Source organism: Gymnogyps californianus, chromosome 14 (genome assembly GCF_018139145.2).
Source record: "Gymnogyps californianus isolate 813 chromosome 14, ASM1813914v2, whole genome shotgun sequence".
Taxonomy (NCBI): Eukaryota; Metazoa; Chordata; class Aves; order Accipitriformes; family Cathartidae; genus Gymnogyps; species Gymnogyps californianus.
In genome coordinates this window covers 3,944,869-3,963,652 of record NC_059484.1, presented here as the reverse complement: position 1 = coordinate 3,963,652, position 18,784 = coordinate 3,944,869, and the positions used below count along the sequence as shown (strand labels likewise).

At 38.1% G+C, this 18,784-nt stretch overlaps 1 protein-coding gene across 1 annotated transcript in view; it reads left to right on the top strand.

Annotated features, from left to right (window-relative positions):
* The window catches only part of DOCK2 (dedicator of cytokinesis 2), a 202,482-nt gene that overhangs the window by 168,167 nt on the left and 15,531 nt on the right, over positions 1-18,784 (top strand). Inside the window, exons 35-44 of the mRNA XM_050905599.1 lie at positions 2,406-2,562; positions 3,727-3,767; positions 5,247-5,337; positions 6,427-6,546; positions 8,306-8,395; positions 9,741-9,845; positions 12,051-12,192; positions 13,886-13,967; positions 16,985-17,069; positions 18,614-18,700. Of these exons, the coding sequence (XP_050761556.1) occupies positions 2,406-2,562; positions 3,727-3,767; positions 5,247-5,337; positions 6,427-6,546; positions 8,306-8,395; positions 9,741-9,845; positions 12,051-12,192; positions 13,886-13,967; positions 16,985-17,069; positions 18,614-18,700 (1,000 nt within the window). The remainder of the gene's footprint in view (positions 1-2,405; positions 2,563-3,726; positions 3,768-5,246; positions 5,338-6,426; positions 6,547-8,305; positions 8,396-9,740; positions 9,846-12,050; positions 12,193-13,885; positions 13,968-16,984; positions 17,070-18,613; positions 18,701-18,784) is intronic.

Below are 18,784 nucleotides of genomic sequence, written 5' to 3'. Positions count from 1 at the left end.
TCAGCAAGCGATGTCCAGCCACTTCCCAGCAAGTAGGGCTTCAGTATGTGTAGCGGTTGCTCTGGAAGACAAATGTCGTAATAATGAATGCCCCCTGCCCGCTCGTTTCTCTTAGCTTTTATTTCTGAGCAGAGGTCATATGGTATGGAACATCCCTTTGGTCAGTTTGGGTCAGCTGTGCTGGCTGTGGCCCCTCCCAAGATCTTGCCCACCCCCAGCCTACTGGCCTTTGGGGGTGAGAGGGATGTTGGAGAGACAGCCTTGAGGCTGTGCCAGCACTGCTCAGCAGCAGCCAAAACACTGGTGTGTTATCAACACCTTTCTAGCTACCAGTACAAAACACAGCACTATGAGGGCTGCTCTGGGGAAAATTAACTCCATCTCAGCCAGACCCAATACGTGCATCTGTAAATATATATGTGAATATATATATAAAAAAATGCAGTTTGTCATAGAGAATCCGAATGGAAGACCAGAATGCTAAGTAGAGGAAACAAGCTCTTAAGCAAAGAAAGAAAATAATCCTTAATGAGATGCTGGTAATCATTTCATAATGTTTAAACAGTTAAGCTTTGAAAACAAAGCTGTATTGGGTTTGTGTGGCAAGGTTTTGGTAGCGGGGGGGCTACAGGGGTGGCTTCTGTGAGAACCTGCTAGAAGCTTCCCCTATGTCCGATGGAGCCAATGCCAGCCGGCTCCAAGACAGACCCGCCGCTGGCCAAGGCCGAGCCCATCAGCGATGGTGGTAGCGCCTCTGGGATAACAGATTTAAGAAGGGGGGAAAAAAAGTTACAGCACAGTAGCAATTGCAGCTGGTGAGAGGAGTGAGAAGATGTGAGAGGAACAACTCTGCAGACACCAAGGTCAGGGAAGAAGGAGGGGGAGGAGGTGCTCCAGGCGCCGGAGCAGAGATTCCCCTGCAGCCCGTGGTGATGAAGACCATGGTGAGGCAGGCTGTCCCCCTGCAGCCCATGGAGGTCCACGGTGGAGCAGATCTCCACCTGCAGCCCGTGGAGGACCCCACGCCGGAGCAGGGGGATGCCCGAAGGAGGCTGTGACCCCGTGGGAAGCCCGCGCTGGAGCAGGCTCCTGGCAGGACCTGTGGCCCCGTGGAGAGAGGAGCCCAGGCTGGAGCAGGTTTGCTGGCAGGGCTTGTGACCCCGCGGGGGACCCACGCTGGAGCAGTCTGTTCCTGAAGGACTGCACCCCATGGGAGGGACCCATGCTGGAGCAGTTCATGAAGAACTGCCACCCGTGGGAAGGACTCATGTTGGAGAAGCTCGTGGAGGACTGTCTCCCGTGGGAGGGACCCCACGCTGGAGCAGGGGAAGAGTGTGAGGAGTCCTCCCCCTGAGGAGGAAGGAGCGGCAGAGACAACGTGTGATGAACTGACCCAAACCCCCATTCCCCGAACCCCTGTGCTGTGCAAGGGGAGGAGGCAGAGAAAATCAGGAGTAAAGTTAAGCCCAGGAAGAAAGGAGGGGTGGGGGGAAGGTGTTTTTAAGATATGGTTCTATTTCTCATTATCCTACTCTGATTTGACTGGTAATAAATTAAATTTTTTTTTTTCCCCCCCAAGTCGAGTCTGTTTTGCCCGTGACAGTAACTGCTGAGTGATCTCCCTGTCCTTATCTTGACCCACGAGCCTTTTGTTATATTTTCTCTCCCCTGTCCAGCTGAGGAGGGGAGCGACAGAGCGGCTTTGGTGGGCACCTGGCATCACATGATAGTAATGTGAAATATGTACTCCTAAATCACTTCAGCACTTTACAGAAACAGCATATGCTAATATTTTGTTAATGTAAATTGGAACCTGCTGATGATGTATAAAACTCACTTTCCTATATTTTTATCAAAAGAGAACTAATTGCTTTTTTTAATCTGCAGAAAGTTTATTGTTTGGTTTTGCTTATTTCTCAAGGGCAAATTGCTCTGGTGAGGTCTTCTTAGTGAATATCTTTTTTGACTTTGATTGTAATTTATGTTAGTTTGAACTTTCTACTCACATGTAACTGTACAAAGAGAGGGAAATAATTGTTGCATTTTATGTTGTGCGATAACAGAGGAAAGGAAGGTGTGGTGTTTATTGCAATAGTGTGGCTTTCCAGAGACTTGAGTTTGTTATACCATGGGTGCAGGTTGTTCCGTTCTGAAATTGTGGGTATATCCTTGAATTTGAAGTCATTTACAGACAGGAAAAGTAAATGTTCCATTTTTTTCTTTTGATTTATATCCTATCTGTCTTCTGGATATCTAAATTACCAACCCACAAAGGGAATTTCCAGTGCATTCTGCAGTTGCTTTAGCCCTAATTCAGTATTTGCCTTCAGGTCCAAACAGTTTTTCAGCTGATGGGCCACTAATTTTCACAGTATTGTAAAAACATTTTTTTTGTGTGTTTGCAGTCTTACAGAGTGTGCGTGTCAGTATCCCAGCATTTTTAACTTGGTTGAAAGTTTTGTCAGCCTAGTTAAAGGCCTCTTGGAGAAACTGCTGGATTACCGAACTGTGATGACTGATGAAAGCAAGGACAATCGCATGAGCTGCACTGTGAACTTACTGGTACGTTCTCTCTTGTAATTCTTGTGTGAGAAAGGGGAAGAGCTTTAGCATCCATTTACTAAAGATGAAGATAAATCTTCCTGGGGACAGGAGTGGTTGACGGTGCTCAGTAGTGGTTTAAACTCTGAGGCAAGAGGGTTTTATATCTATTTGCATGGATATATGCGTAAACCTGAAAGCAACGCCCACTCAGTTCTTTGGTTTTGCTTGTATGTTTTATCCATTTTGATTCTGTGGATAAATAAGGAAGTCTACTGCCCATATACTTTTACCTTTTGATAGGCTTAACGTAACAGTGGGCTTTTGCCAGAGTCAAGGTTTGCATGAGGAACTGACCTACTTGCTGCTTTAACAACTCAGCAATTATGGTTCTTAAATCTGGGGAAGAAACCTGCAAGACACGCTTGCAGTAAGGTGCCAAGAAGATGCGAGACTCTGATCTGGTTCTAGGCCATCCTGTCTTTTTTTTCTATTCCTATTTTGTAATGAGGATATCGCATATAGAAATTCCTCCACCACCAGGAAATTCCTCTAAGCTGAAGAGGAACTTTCGTCAACTTTAAAGGTTGGAAAGAGAACGTGGTTAATGTGTATTGCACTCACATACTCTCTGTTCCTCAGTAATCGCTGCACAATGTGGTATAAATTTCTGCAGCTCTTCAGGAGGCAATTCTTGTCATACATTTTGTGCAGCCTTAGCAACTCATATACCTGCAAAAGTGTTATGGTGACAAAAATGGGCTTTGTTCCTGGAATTAGCCCCTTCAGAGGTATTGCACAACAGTGTTACGTATCAACAGTGTTACACATCAACCTCAATAAATACCAGCTTCTTTTCTGGCCATCAAGTGTAGCCAGAGCATGTAGTTTACTATGTTAATGCATTTGGATAACCATGTTTTCCTCTTCTCCAACAGAAAAACTTTCACTAATGATTTCATTAGTGAACTAGGAAAAGTATACCTATGTATGTATAATAATAACACATACTAATAACTAATTAAAATATTAATTGAAGTGGTAGTGCCAGGAAGATGGTCTGTAAATAATGTATTTCTTATGCTGTCCAACTAGCAAGAAAAGCAAAACCTCAGTATATATATTTTTATCTTGTGTTTTAATAAAAGACATTAGGAGATAACTTTTAAATGTTTGTGTCCCTAGAATTTCTACAAGGACATTAACCGTGAAGAGATGTATATCAGGTATGGCAGTTGTTCTATGGGATCTGTTTTGGAGAGGGCAATAATGTTCTCTTATGAATTCTGTTTTTATCACTGTACTTGAATTTCTGTTTCTTAATGTTAGTTTACCATCCACAATGACTCTGTTGTAGCCCTGGCCTCGTTTATATTCTTACTCCATTGTTTGCTTAGCCTTCAGCGATTTGGAATCTATCATATGTATTCAGCAGCAGCGTTTTTTTCCCCAAGAATCAACTTATAGTTGATCAAATTACTCAACATTCATTGCCTATTTTTTTAAATAAAGAAAATGCAGCTAGATTTGAGGTTTGATGGAGGGTGTATGATACATTTAAAATGGCAGAAAAAACATTCAAGTTTTGTAGAATTGTGTAGTCTGCCAAGTCTGTTTAAATATGCAACACTACATGCAATGCAGAATTACTAGTAAAGTATTTTCCTGTAAGAGCTATAGCTATACTGGCAAATGCTTTCAGATATGACATGGCCTCTTACTGTCTCCAAGAGTTTTGCATATGAGCTGCAGCAAATCTTGCTGTTCAAAAACTATTTCCTGCTTCTCCTCTCATTCTGCAAAATCTGCAGAACCACCTGCACCTCAGCCACTGCAGTACAAAGCCCAGAATCTCAGCTGAAACGAGCACTGAAGGTGATTCAGAGCTAAACCTGGAGCTATGAGCTGGAGGGGCCAGGGAGAAACAGCGCTGCCTCTGCGGGCATTGCTGAGGGGGACACGTTTTCAGTTGGGTTGACACCTGGGAATGGTAATGCCTTGAACTGCTACAGCAAGGTGTCAGAGTTCCTGTGTCAAAACTCCTGTTGTGTGTAAGAGGATGGGATGCACTTTTTCGTTCTGGCTGCTGGAAAAGATGTGGCTTGAGTCACATGATGGGCAGTGGTTGTGCTGCTGGCAGCAATGCTGCCCTAGGGATCAAGGAGAACACTGGCAACAGATAACTTAGAACAGCTCTCTGCCCCTGCCACCTTCCAAGTTGTACAGGGACTTGCTTTGTCTTTCTGGGCTGGTGTTTTCTGTTTTCTCCTTTACTTTGTCTTATCTGTTGTGCTTGCATCTATTTACATGGGAAGTGTTCACTTGCGATCGAAAAGTGCTACAGAGAAAGGCAGCTATCTGCAGTGACAGTCCAGAAATAATGGACTCAGAGGTCCAGCTTAGACCTTGAGTCTAGTAGTTCTTTCTCTTCCTCTTAGAGGTGGAGCTGACAGCAATTGACAGGAGGAGGTTAGATCTTTCTCTTCCCTTTGTGCACAATGTTTCAGCATACAAAGAGAACACAGAAATGTCTGAACAAACACACAGAGCTTTAACCCCTCTCAGAGTGTCCTTAAAGACTCTTTGGGTAGTGATTGAATGACATCTATGAATTTTCCATTACAGAGTTTATCTAGGATGTTTTTGACACTTAGTATTCCAGTCATGTCAACATCTAGTCTAATTCTTGTTTTCTGCTCTAACAGATATTTGTATAAATTGCGAGATCTTCATTTAGATTGTGAGAATTACACGGAAGCAGCATATACCCTTCTACTCCATACGTGGCTCTTGAAGGTTAGATTTTCTAAACTCAATATATAAATAAGCTTTTGCAATTTTCAAATTTATAAATTAAAAAGTGATTGTCTTAATCTCTGATTTACTGCATATTAGTTATTTTCCATAAGGGTATTCAAGTTTCTAGTTAAAAATAATGCAGTAGGTCATACAAAATTAACATTCATTGCTGAAATTGTATTTTCAATAGGTGATTAAAAGCCACATATTGGTAAAACTAAATATTGTAGCAAAAATAGTTTTACTTTATAGTGAGAATGTTGTGTGCAAATTCGGAAGCCATTTAACTTCCATGTGGTTTTCATTTTGCTAATTTCTTGCTATCCCAAACATAAGTGATGAGAATTAAACACAATTTTTTCCAGCTATCACAGGGGGACATCTGACTTTTCATTTTAAATGATACGGATCACTCTGCCAAATTATGCTTGCTTGCTTTTGTAGCTGGTAATTATTTTTTGCTACAACTAATGTTTATTCTCTTTGTAACTGATGTTATCAGTAGAAATGGTCAGTAAGATGCATTTCCATTTCAAGGGAAAATTCAAAATTTAAATGTTCTTCGGCAAAATTTTGAGATTTCTTATGGAATTTCTTTTAGTGCAGAACCGTATAAATTTGGCTTTTCACAGTGCTATTTTGCTTAAACTTCATTTTGAGTTTTCTCATCACACAAAAATATGAGGTATATTGTATGTATTGGTATAGACGAAGATAATATTATATGCAAATATTTTAATGCAAAGAATCAAAACCAAATCAGTCAAGATGACACCACTGAAATAAAATGAACTACTTTTCTCACATAGATTTTTATCCAAAATTTTTGGGTGGCGGGCAGGAAGGAACACAGGTTTTTAAAATGTTATGTCTAGTCCCGGTTACCACATGAAATACAGCACTTGTTTGAAGAGGTAATGAAAACATTCCCAGTGCCTTTCCCAGTTTCTTTGTGGAAGGGTGAAAAAGACTGGGAAAAAACCACTTAGAGGCGCCCAGAGGACCAGACCCTGGGGGAGAGGGGATGTGTGTGTGAAATTTTGAACTCCAAAATCATATGGTTTTTTAATGTGTTTTTATTCTCAGTGGTCAGATGAACAGTGTGCACCTCAGGTCATGTCAACAGAGTTCCAGTGTTCACAGACCTATCGACACTTGAAAGAGAATTTGTATGAGAAGATCATAGAATACTTTGACAAAGGAAAGGTAGGTCTGTAGAGTTCTTCCCCCTGCCCAATCTCTTCTTACTGTGTTACTTTGTATAGTAGTATTTAATAAATATTCTCTGTATAAAACATTTGTGTAGAAAATCCCCTTTGAAATGTGGGTCAAGTAAAAATTGTGTCCTGAAGGCTTATTCACAGAGTATATCTCTTCTATATGAACATATTCTTTCAATAACCACATTCACTAAGAAAGAGGGCTAATGTTTATACTGGTCACAAGCATCTCTGTCAGGCAGTAATAAAATAATAAAAAATGTTGAATGTACTTTACTAGGAAAATAATGCGGACTACACAAATTGCATTTCTAAAGCATTTGGTCATTATCTCCCCAAAACCCAGACAGTTAAAAATGGACATATTTGTTTCAGAGAAGTCTGAGAATTGCATCCCAAACTTAAAATGTAGTAGTTTGATGTTCAGTACCTGGGTTTAGTTCATCTTTTTTAAAAAAATCTGTTAAATAAAATTGCCTGTCAATACAATGACAGTAGAGCTGAGATTTTTGGCAATAAAGGACTAGAAAGCAGGGAACAATTCTGCAGTGCTAGATAATGAATCTTATGACCCAATAAGGCCTTTAAGTCATTATGTCTTGTTCCGCTGTAGCCAAAGGTATGGAGGAAGGCAATTCATTACTGCTTCTTGCAAAATAAAGGCATAACTCCCCCGTGAAAGTCCCTCCTATAATTCAGAAGGTAGAAAGGTTTTGGTGCTTTGGCACTGTGCAGGAAAATGCAGTGCTGTTTACAACTTCTCAGGTTTTTTTGTTGGCATCTGAAATAACTACAATGTAGCAGTCCCCCCCCCACTATCAGAATAATCAAGTCCTCATGATTTCTGATCTACCTAGCATTCAGGTTCTCCTCAGATACATCAGAGGAGGTTTGCAGGCAGCTGAATGCAGCTGTCAGGTTCAGAACTACCTAGCCTAGGAGTACATGGCACCATGTAAAAGTGGTCGTAATGCGTGTGACCACCAGTGTCCTTACATCAGTAGAGAATTCTGCTCAGAAAACCCCTTTTGTCTCCTTTATTCTGACTAGATGAGAAGACTGACAGAATTTGAGCAATATCCTCAAGAGGGAGTTTCTATCTGCTTTAAGACCACTTTTGTGCTGCATACATTAAGTGCCTATAGCAGATGAGAAAAACTGTCCTAGTCTTTCCAGTGCAGCTCTGTAATTCCTCAGAGTCATTTTCAGAGGTAGCTATTAAGTTGTGTGGAAAGAAACAAGCTGCTACTCCGGGCAAGTGGCAATTTAAGTGAAAGCCTTGTACTTCTTTAGCTGACTAGGAGAGCTGTCATATGCAAGGCTACCTATGATTACGTATGCTTCAGAATTTCTTGTCAAGTGACGTGTGTTTGTTTTAGAGAGGCAGGTGTCAGTCCCCTCATACACTGCTCCTATGCTTGGGGTATATTCTGGATGTTATGCACCTTAGTGATTTACTCTTCTTTTTTAATGTATCTGAAAGGTTAGGTGATTTTTAATTATCTTATTGTAAGAATAAAGTAGGTTTACTTATTTCTTCCTATAATGAACCATAAACCACTTTTTTACATTAATCTGCTTTCCTAAAGTTTATGATTGCCTTGAGTCTTCCATTCTAAATGTACAGTCAATAAATGACTGCAATTTAAAGATAGCAGAATCAATAATACTAGTTAAACAGTGATCCCTTAAAACCTTGTTTGTTGGTACTGGATTTACTTTTTGAATATGTGGTTACATTGCAGATGTGGGAAGAAGCCATATCTTTATGCAAAGAACTCGCAGAGCAGTATGAAAAGGAAGTTTTTGACTACGAACTTCTAAGTCAAAACCTGGTAAGATTATATACAGATCTTCAAGTTATTTCAGTCACAGAAATTAGTACTTTTGAGCTATCAGATGATAGAGCTGCTTATAAGCTTGTTGTCTACAATTAATTTTTAATTCGTTTGTCAAAGAGTTGCTATGTTATATTGTAACATTCCAGTGGTAGAGATTCATAAAGAACTCTTTGTTAAAGTTGCATGGATATCTGCTTATTGAGATATTTTGAAACTCCTGTAGATGAGATAAACATGTTCTGAGTTAGCGCAATTTAAAGGCCATGTATAAAAGAAATATAACAAGTTTTTGAGGCCTTTGTACTGCTTTAGCGTAGAAAAAGCACCTGGATGCATTTTTTCCCTGAAATTTTTCTTTAAATTTTAGGAACTTGAATCTTGACAAGCCTAAAGAATTCTGTCCTCATCAGGGACTGGGGAAGTAATACATCACAAGGAATTAGAACTAGGTCCAAAGGCTAGAAAGAAGATTTTAAAGGAAGATTAAATGTTTAATTATTTGTTTTCTTTAAAATTAAATTAATCTAAAAAGAACCCCCTCCCTCACATACATTCTTTTTTTCCACTCCCAAGATTCCACATTTGCATGATCTTTAACAAATGTTTAGGGCTCATTCAATAGATGTCCCTGAATCTTCCACAAAGAAACCATGGGAATCAAAACATGATGTTCTTGAACAGTGTTGTGTACAAAGAAAACTTCTTTTCATCCCAGTCAGTCTGCTTTTATCATCAACTAAAAGATAAAGACAATATTTTTGCTGATTCCATTTAAGTTGCAGTGTTGCATGTCTCGTAGGTATAACACAGGAAATAAAAATAGTAAACCTAAATGACATTTAGTATTTTATGGAAGACATTGTTCTAAGCCCTTTCCACGGTGTGTGTCCTTAGCATGATGCTAGGGCAAAAGCTTGAGTTGATCCATACCTCAGAAAACACTTGAGGCAGGGACTTTTTCCAAATGTATTATTTCAGTAATGTTATCAGTTAAGTGTTTAAAGTGTTAAGTGCCAAGTATGACTTCAGTGTTTGCTTTTTTCTTTCACGCTAGTAAATTAAGGGTGAGCCTGATTCTGAGGTCAAATAATTGAAGCTGAACCTATACACATTTAGCTATGTATTATATTTGCGTACAAATGTAAACAATATTTAATGTACCACAGCAGTGTCATGTGCATGTGCATGCTAACTGATTATTGCTATAGCTTACCAACTGATAGCTCTTGCATATCCACTAATAGCTGTAGTGCATAGCGTAGTACTACTGTAGACGTTAAAAAATAAATGGAAAAAAAAAAACCGAAACAGAAGTAATTGCAGTTGGTTTTGCTTTCAGATTCAACAAGCAAAGTTCTATGAAAACATCATGAAAATTCTGAGACCTAAACCAGACTATTTTGCTGTTGGGTATTATGGCCAAGGATTCCCCACATTTCTAAGGGTAAACCTGTTTAAATTCTTACTTTTTTCATCTATTTTCATATGCTTCTAAAAATATGAGCATACTCTACTAATGCAAGTGAGTCTCTGGGGATATTTGCCATGGATTTAGTTTTGCTTGGATGCAGGACTGTAGTCAGAATCTGATTTGTTACTTGTAAGAATATGTATGAAATGTTTTCAGATGTGTTTAAGTTGATTCTTTCCCTTGATTTGCTTGTGGAAACTAGAAGATGTATCAGGTAGTGCAGGTGATATATGAAAGTCAAATGCAGCAATATGATGTAATTTGGTATGGGCAGCTCTTACGGGACATATTTCTCAGATGAGTCCCCACACAGGTTATTGATAACTAGTAGAATGTCATTAAATAACTTGTGTTCAAATTAAATCCAAAATTCTGTTTCACATGAGCTTGGTATTTTTACTCATGAACTGACAAGAGTTTCAGATTTATATTGCCTCTCAGCTACAGTTAAAATACATTACAAATGTAGAAACAGCATATTTTTCAGACTAATGGACTCTGTAGCCCAATATTGTGTCTTTAACAGTGGGAAATAGTAGATAAGTAGGGTAGGGAAGAGTATAATATAGAGCAGACATGTTGTGATATTGACCTGGTGTATATTCCCTACTTACCTGATAAACAGCTTCCTGGGTTGGAGGTGACACTTTTGTTTTCTAGCCTTTCATGGATTGTTTGAATTGATCGCGGTGAATTTGTCCAGTTGCTTTCTGACCTGATGCCCTCCAGAGCATACTGTGGCCTCACAGTATACCACTCTGTGTGCTGGAGATTTACTGTTGCCTTGTTGTTGTCACTGATAATTTCTCTATACTAGTTCTTACAGAGAGACTGAACAGTTGTTCTTTAATCACCTTCTTCATGCCATTCACAACATATGGTTCTCTTAGTTCTAGTCTTGGTTTGTTTAAGCATTGCTTCCACAGCAACCATTCCATATGTTTTAACATCCTGGTTCCCTTGCTGTCCATTTTCTAGTTCATGAGATGGTAGGACAAAAAGTGTACATAGTATTTGAAATGTGGATACACTATGCATTTGTTCAGTGTGATACTGATATTTCTTCTGTTGTTCTCCTGTTTTCCTCGTAATGACTGAAGTTCAGATTGTTTTTTTGATCTCTAATATGCGTTGAGCTGACATGTTCATACCAACTGTCTTGTATTACTCAGTTTTTTCCTGAATGGTAACAGCTAGTTGATATCCTAGGACATTTATGGTAAGTTTGAACTGTCTTCATTAAACAGACCTCTATACACTGAATCTACTCTCTCAGTTTTCTTTACTTTTCTCCATTTTTGACTACCATGTGAGAATTCAAGAATCCATAGGGTCTGTTTTTTCAGGAAACCTGCCAAACTGAGGAAGTCAAGCACAACCGGCTTTTACTTTAGTTTTTTAAAAGATCATTGCTTTCTTTTAGGCACAGTAGTGCATGTCTTCAGAGCATAAAACTAACCCTGAATATTTGATGTTTTCTTGTAGAAAAAAAAAAAAATCTTTTCTTGCATACTACAATGAATATGGTAGCTTTTCTCACACTTGAAAAGCAATGAAAGACCTCTCTTTCCCAGTTTTAAAGGCCAAAGTTGCCTTGAGAATGGAAAAAATAGTGAAAAGATATGCTAATATTACACCGAAGGAAGCATGCACCTTTTGTTTCTGGTATTATAGAAGTATCCTGTTAAATGAGGCAAACTGAACCACGAATGAGCACATTTGGGGTTAGACTGTATTGTAAATGAGGACATTTCATAATACCAAGGAGAAGGAGCAGGCAGAGAAAAACTATATATTGGTATTAGAAAGCTGTGAAACCTGGACCCAGAATGTGTTTGAAAGCAAATCCTTTTGCTTGACAGACAAGAAGAAAAGGAATTTCAGTACTTCTCTTACCTCCCATTCTGATTTTATTCTGCTTTACAGGAGCATCCTCAGTGATGATGCCAGTTTATCTTCATTCTGTCTAACAGCATAAAGTGTTGTCTCTGGAGAGTCAGTGCTATATTCCAGCACCTGATCAAAGGGGTGTCTTGCTTTATAGTTAATATTCAGAAAACAGTAACACTCATTCTAAAATTTGGAGACCCCACTGTGTCTTTGTACTGATGAACATGCATCTATAACTTCTGCCTCAGCATCGTACAGCCCAAGAAATCAGCTATTTATTCCTTGCAGAACAAAGTATTCATCTATCGTGGGAAGGAATATGAGAGGAGAGAGGACTTCCAGGCACAGCTGATGAGTCAGTTTCCCAGCGCAGAGAAGATGAACACCACCTCAGCACCTGGAGAGGATGTGAAAAACTCTCCTGGTCAATGTATCCTTGAACACGTAGGAAATTACAGAATGAAGGAAGGTTGGGGAAACATTGTTTTTAGCAAGAGTTTATCTGGGTGGAACAATCATTTCCTAAAAAGGATGAAAATTTATTAATGTGGCAGCTCAGTTTGCAGTTTTACTTCTATGTCCTGCTTTTATTCCTAAGATGTTTGCTCCTGTTTTTCTCACAATTCTAAGGAGTCTGTCTCTTTCAGTCATCATAGAATCATTTAGGTTGGAAAAGACCCTTAAGATTGAGTCCAACCATAAACCTAGTCCACCACTAAACCATGTCCCTAGGTGCCACGTCTACACATCTTTTAAATACCTCCAGGGATGGTGACTCAACCACTTCCCTGGGCAGTCTGTTCCAATGCTTGACAACCCTTTTGGTGAAGAAAATTCATTCAAGTTCATACATGGTTTACCTTTATTTTCTTCAAATGGCAAAAACAGTGATGAACACTTGAATTGGCTAAGTTTAAAGCAGCAAATTGTCTATTACCTCACATTTCTAGCTGTTGTGTCTTGCTATTAAATTCATGTCTTCCTTGAACATTGTTCTGACTGGCACTGCATTTGGGTATCACCTGTATTTCCTGGCAACATAAATATGCCTTAGGTCACTCTCAGAAATTTTCCTAGGAAAATTAACTCATAAACATCATTAACCACCTTTTAGAATGCCCTAAATTATTCTCGTTTAGAAGTACTCTAACAGTTGCTTGCACGCATTATCTTTTTTCTTCATGTTCTGATTTAAATCATTACTGGCTGAGCAGCTATGAGATCATCTCATTGTATCAGACTTTTTTTTTTTAACATGTTGATTTTCCTTTATTAATTTTCAAGGTAATATTGTAACACTTCACATGCTCTCTTGAGTCTATTCTGATGGAACCTGCTGGAGGACAAAAGGAATACTGCTTTCTTTTCACACTGTTGGGACTGAAGCAGAGAGTATTACAGGCTTTTCTGAAATAGTACACTAAGCTTGAGAGGCAAGCTCTCATAAGTCTGTCTTGTGTCTTAACTAATTTTTTTTTGTTTGAGATCATTTGCTTCAGTCCTTTCTTAAAGTAGAATATGCTTAAGTCTATTTGCAACTAACAGGAGATGCACTACTTACACGCTTAAGAAAAAGCTACGGAATCTAACCAGAGGGCATGAGTTTCAAATATACTGAAATCTGTAAGAATATGATATATTTACTTACAAATACAGTATTCAGATTAAAAAGTAACACTTCCATAGAAAAAGGAAATCTTAAGTAAAAGGGCTGCTCAATTACAGATTTCAAAGATGAAATGCTAAACATCATGACATTATGCATGCCTAAAGCTAAATAGTGAAACTGTTAACATCAGATGTTGTTGATGTTATTTTTGGAAGTTGGCTTGGCTTTAAAATTTAATGAATGATTCAGTGTGATAAATTCAGCTACAGATATTCAAGCTTAGTAAATAATAAAAATATGCAGTTCAATATTAATATTAATATATATTCACTGGTTACTACTGGCAGATTTTTCCTTTTTTGGCCAAGAAAGCTCCACAAATGAAACTCTGAACCCTGCAGATTTTTCATCAGGAAATGTCTTTTTTTTTTTAATTTTTTTTTTTATTTCCCACGCAGCCTACAGTATTTCACACTGATAGTTAATAACATGCCCTTAACTTTCATGATTTCAGATATCCAGTGTTTTACAGTGCAGCCAGTCCTGGAGGAGCAACCTAGATTCAAAAATAAGGCAGTACCTGATCAAATTATAAAGTAAGTGAATTTCTGTAATAGATAATATAATGAAAGTCAGTCCATATTCCTAAATTAACAACCATTATTTTGTGAACTCAGTCATTTGCCAATGAATCTTAGAGCTTCTATTGTCTTCGTTTACTGACTTATGTATTCCCTAGGAATTTCATGAAAGAACATCTACTCATTTACCACTGCAGGAATAGCATATGGTTACAGGGTGGGGAGGTGAAATCCATGCTTTGGGTCCAAGTTATTGAGTTTTCAACACAGCTTCTTAGACAAGTGATGGAGAGAGGGGTCTTAGAGGTGACTGGCAGTATGAGAATGGTTGCGTTGAAGGCTCTTGTATAACAGAATCTTGTTGTGACTTATCTTGCCAAGTGCAAAACACATGGCAGCAAAATGGTTTCCATTGGTACTACAGTCAAGATTTTGTAACGGAATAAAGGAAATGAATTGTCCAAAGTATTTTGAGAACAGACTGGCTAACATTTCCGAACTCCTAACCCAATGTAGAACAGGTTGAACTTATTACATGCTCCTAATTAAGTGTTCTGACTACATGTGTAAAAAGTGATGGTCCCTTCTAATGGCTGATGCCAAAACTGCATACAGTACCTACTGGAATATTGGCTGGCTTCAGGCTTGTGAGATCTTTGGCTCCAAATCCATCAATATATAAAGGGGGATTATAAGAAAGATGGAAAGAGACTTTTTACCAAGGCCTGTAGTGACAGGATGAGGGGCAATGGTTTTAAGCTGAAAGAGAGTAGATTTAGATCAAATATAAGGAAGAAATTCTTTACTATGAGGGTGGTGAGACACTGGCACAGGTTGCCCAGAGAGGTTGTGGCTGCCCCCTCCCTGGAAGTGTTCAAGGCCAGGTTGGATGGGGCTTTGAGCAACCTGGTCCAGTGGAAGGTGTCCCTGCCCATGGCAGGGGGGTTGGAACTAGATGATCTTTAAAGGTCCCTTCCAACTCAAACCATTCTATGATTTATATGGTTGCAAACATGGTCAGTAAAAGCTGTTGCTTATCACTAACACTTGAATGAAAAATTTCAAGATAGTATTTGTTAGCTTCTAACTTATGGACAGCAAAAAGTACAAGCACCATCAGTTAAGGCAGGCCATATTTTCTCCTTACTCTTGCTAGTGCCTTGTGAAAGCACAAAGTATGACCGTATCTCCCTAATTGTAACTGGTTAAAACAGATATCTTAAGCTAAAATTTCTCCAGGTAAACTGAGGCATCTGCATTTTTAATGCAAGAGAGGCTTTGCAATGCCTCCACACTTAAACAAGCAAAATCTCAGACTAAACCCTCTAACAACACTTATATTATGACTTTCCAAAAAGAGAGTGAAGATAGAAGGCTTCTTTTTATCAGCTGAGATGAGTTCATTTCTAACCGTTCCACAGCTGGATTCAAACTAGATGTCACCTTTGTCTGCGGCCTTCTCTATAGAATCTTTACTGAAATTGCAGTTGATTCAGAGTGGAAAAATAAGACTCACCTCCCCACATACACCAAAATAAATGAAGCAGATACAAGCACAGTTGTACTGCAAGATTAAAAAAAATTAAAAAATAATGAACTGTGGTCCCAACTTCAACTTGAATTCTTTTTAAAATCAGTAACCGAAAGACAGCTTATAAATCTGGTCCTGGACTAGATTTCAGTGTAGTGCCAGCCACATTTTGAACTTGTAACAGTTTTATTTAGCGAAGTGCTCTACATAAAGTACAATCTCTTGTCATGTGGGAGATTTTGTAATTGTTTGTCTCAGCTGCAGAATTCAACCAAACTGCTAATTTCATCTGGGCTTAGAGATTTATTTTTATGAGTGTACTTTATTGGGCATTTAATTGTTAGTTACATTAGTTGATGGCAAAGCATTTATTCTATCAAAGAGCTTCAAAATATCTGTCCTTTCAGATGGAACTGTATAAAGTGATCTGACTCGGTATAGCAGTATTTTCCACTTTCTTTTCTTTATTGATGAAGATAATCTTAGTAGTTTGGATCAGAAATCATCGGTTCCTATGAACTAACATACCAGAAGTTTGTTTAGCTGAACTGTTTGGAGTGTCTCCATTTATTTGTCTCTCTATGCTTCCAAAACATGACTTGGTTTTACTGTAAGATATTTCTGAGATTTTTTTTTGCTCTGCAAAATTAGCTTTTACTTAACGTGGCTTTAAATTTAAATAATCTTTAAAACAAAAACTAAAAACCAAACGAAGAGATTTTTCTGTGGACAGCAAAATACTTAGCCAAAACAGTGCAATCTCTGTTCGTTCAAATTAGCCAGTGCTAAAAGCAGAGTGCTTCCGAGTTTAGTGGAAATACATGCTCACAGTGACTGGGAATGATTCATTAACTGAATAGAATAGACCCTAACATGAATTTGCAATAGATTTCTTTACATTGGTGTCCCCCTCTACAAGTGTTTATATACATTTTCTTATCTATTACAAGAAATTATTAATGGCTTCAAATGTTTAGTTTATTGAATAACTATTGTTCTGCATTGTGAACAGAATTGTTAGACATGATTAAACTGATTTGGCATGTGCCATGGATGAAAAACCCACATGTATTTCGGTCCAGGTGAATATATCCGCTCTGTTCAGTCAGTTATTTTTAACAAAATGTGCTCCTTTTGTATGCCATTATAAAGCAGGCAAGCAGTGTGCATGCCACAGCAAGAATACAGGAAAGTAAAAATCTTTTCTAGACCACCTTCTGTGGGTTTTAACATTAATCTGGAAGTTGTGGAATTTTTATACCTGGAAATTACACCCAGTCACAAGCTGAAGCTTAATATTTGTAAAATGCTGTGTGTTGACCCTGATCTATAGAAAAAGTAGTTGTCTCCTGAGTTTTCAGTAACGTGCTTTTTTTCTGAGCAGTAAATTTGCTTTTAATTAAAAACTCAACTGACTCAAAATGAAATATTTCACTGTGATAACAAGATCCATAGATTTCTGAATTCTGTATTTTACAATAGTCTTTTTTGAATCTTTCAGTTTTTATAAGTCCAACAATGTGCACCGGTTCCACTATTCAAGACCAGTCAGAAAAGGATCTGTTGACCCTGAAAATGAATTTGCTGTAAGTAAATGATAGAGAGGGTGATGGATGCAGTTCTGGTAGCTGTGATTGAATTTTGATCTAGATCCTTTCTTAGTCTCAGATTACTCATTACAGACACCCTAACTTTAGGATCTAGTTCAAAAAAATAAATACAAGATTTCTCTATTTCAGCCCTACTCCTATGTACTTACTCAGTGATACGTCACTGTTTCAATTGCAGGTAAACATTATGTAGTTAAGTATGTTCAACACATTTGTGTTAAGCAGTAACATTTTCTGGTACAGATTTTTGTTATGAAACAAGGTGACATATAAATAAATATTAAATGGTTTGCCTCTTGTAGTTTACAACACTTTTGTCAGCTGTCAGCTTGGCAATGAGAGGTGTGTGTTGTCTGCTTTCATCAGTCCTGTGAAATCTTGATAGCCTAGAGTACTACCTATGTCATTTTTATTCCCATGCGTAATGGTGTAATGCTGAGAAATAGTCTTCGTTGTTCAAATATTCTAGGAAATCTGCAACACCATAAATTATTTTTCAGTGTCATGCATAAAAATGTGGTAAGTTTCTATATTTTAATTTTACAGATATCTGATATTTTATAGTTTGTCGTGAAAACCATACCATCCAATCTTTATGGCTAAAGCTGTGCTCTTGGGATACAGATGGGAAAAGCCATTTATTTCAAAAATGTACAATTTCAGTTACGTGCATGCTGATCGGTAGTGTCAACAGTTTCATGTAAGGAGCTTCTTAGCGGCTGTTAAATTAAATGCTTCAGATGCAAACTCTACCCTGACATCCCCGCTTTGCATTGTATTATCAAGACTCATGATGCACATTGGCTTCCTTTGCAAACTGGAGAGTTTTGAAACCGTTGATGAATATACCTTGAAATGGTTTTACAAAAATGAAATCGTTAATGTTTTCATTGCTGATGACAATCGATAATATGCATACTTAGTTCAGATAGGTGGAAATTGGGATAGCTGGAGTATGTCTTCATTGCATTCATCGTTATGTTTCTCAGTACTGGCAGTTTAGATGAGCTGATATTGGTAAAATAAGGAGCAGTAGGGTAAATGAACTAGTGGCATTTTAAAATACCAACAGCTAGTCTTGTTCAGAAGAGAAAGAAGAAAGGAGAAAAAAAAAGTAAGAATGCTGGCAAGTTGTTATAGGGCTATTACTGCTTTTAATTGCAAATATGTTTCAAAAGGGGAGGGAAGAAGCATAATCTGGGTAGAGGTGAGAGTAGGTCATTTAGTCACAGTCATTCAACCTGTAATGGCAAAGATAGGAATAGATACTAAAAGATTCAAGGGTAATTTTCTTTTTCCTCTGCTTTGTGCAGGCTTAGTGCTTGAAGATGACGTAATCTGAAATCAGAAAAATTATTTGTGCAAATTGCTGTGCTAGATTCATTTTGCAGTGTCCTTTTATGCAAAAATGTGCATGTGTTTTCCATCTATATTCTTTTCACTCTGACATTTCAGAAGGCAGAAAAGATTAAAGTTTAAATCCTGAAGTATCATTTTCTCCCTGTTATATTTTTTAATAGTCTATGTGGATTGAGAGAACATCATTTGTTACAGCATACAAACTTCCTGGAATTTTACGATGGTTTGAGGTTGTCTCCATGTCACAGGTGTGTATTAACATGCTAAGAACCTGTAAAACATGTATCTATATGAATCCTCACATACAAAATAGTTTGCAAATTTATCACACA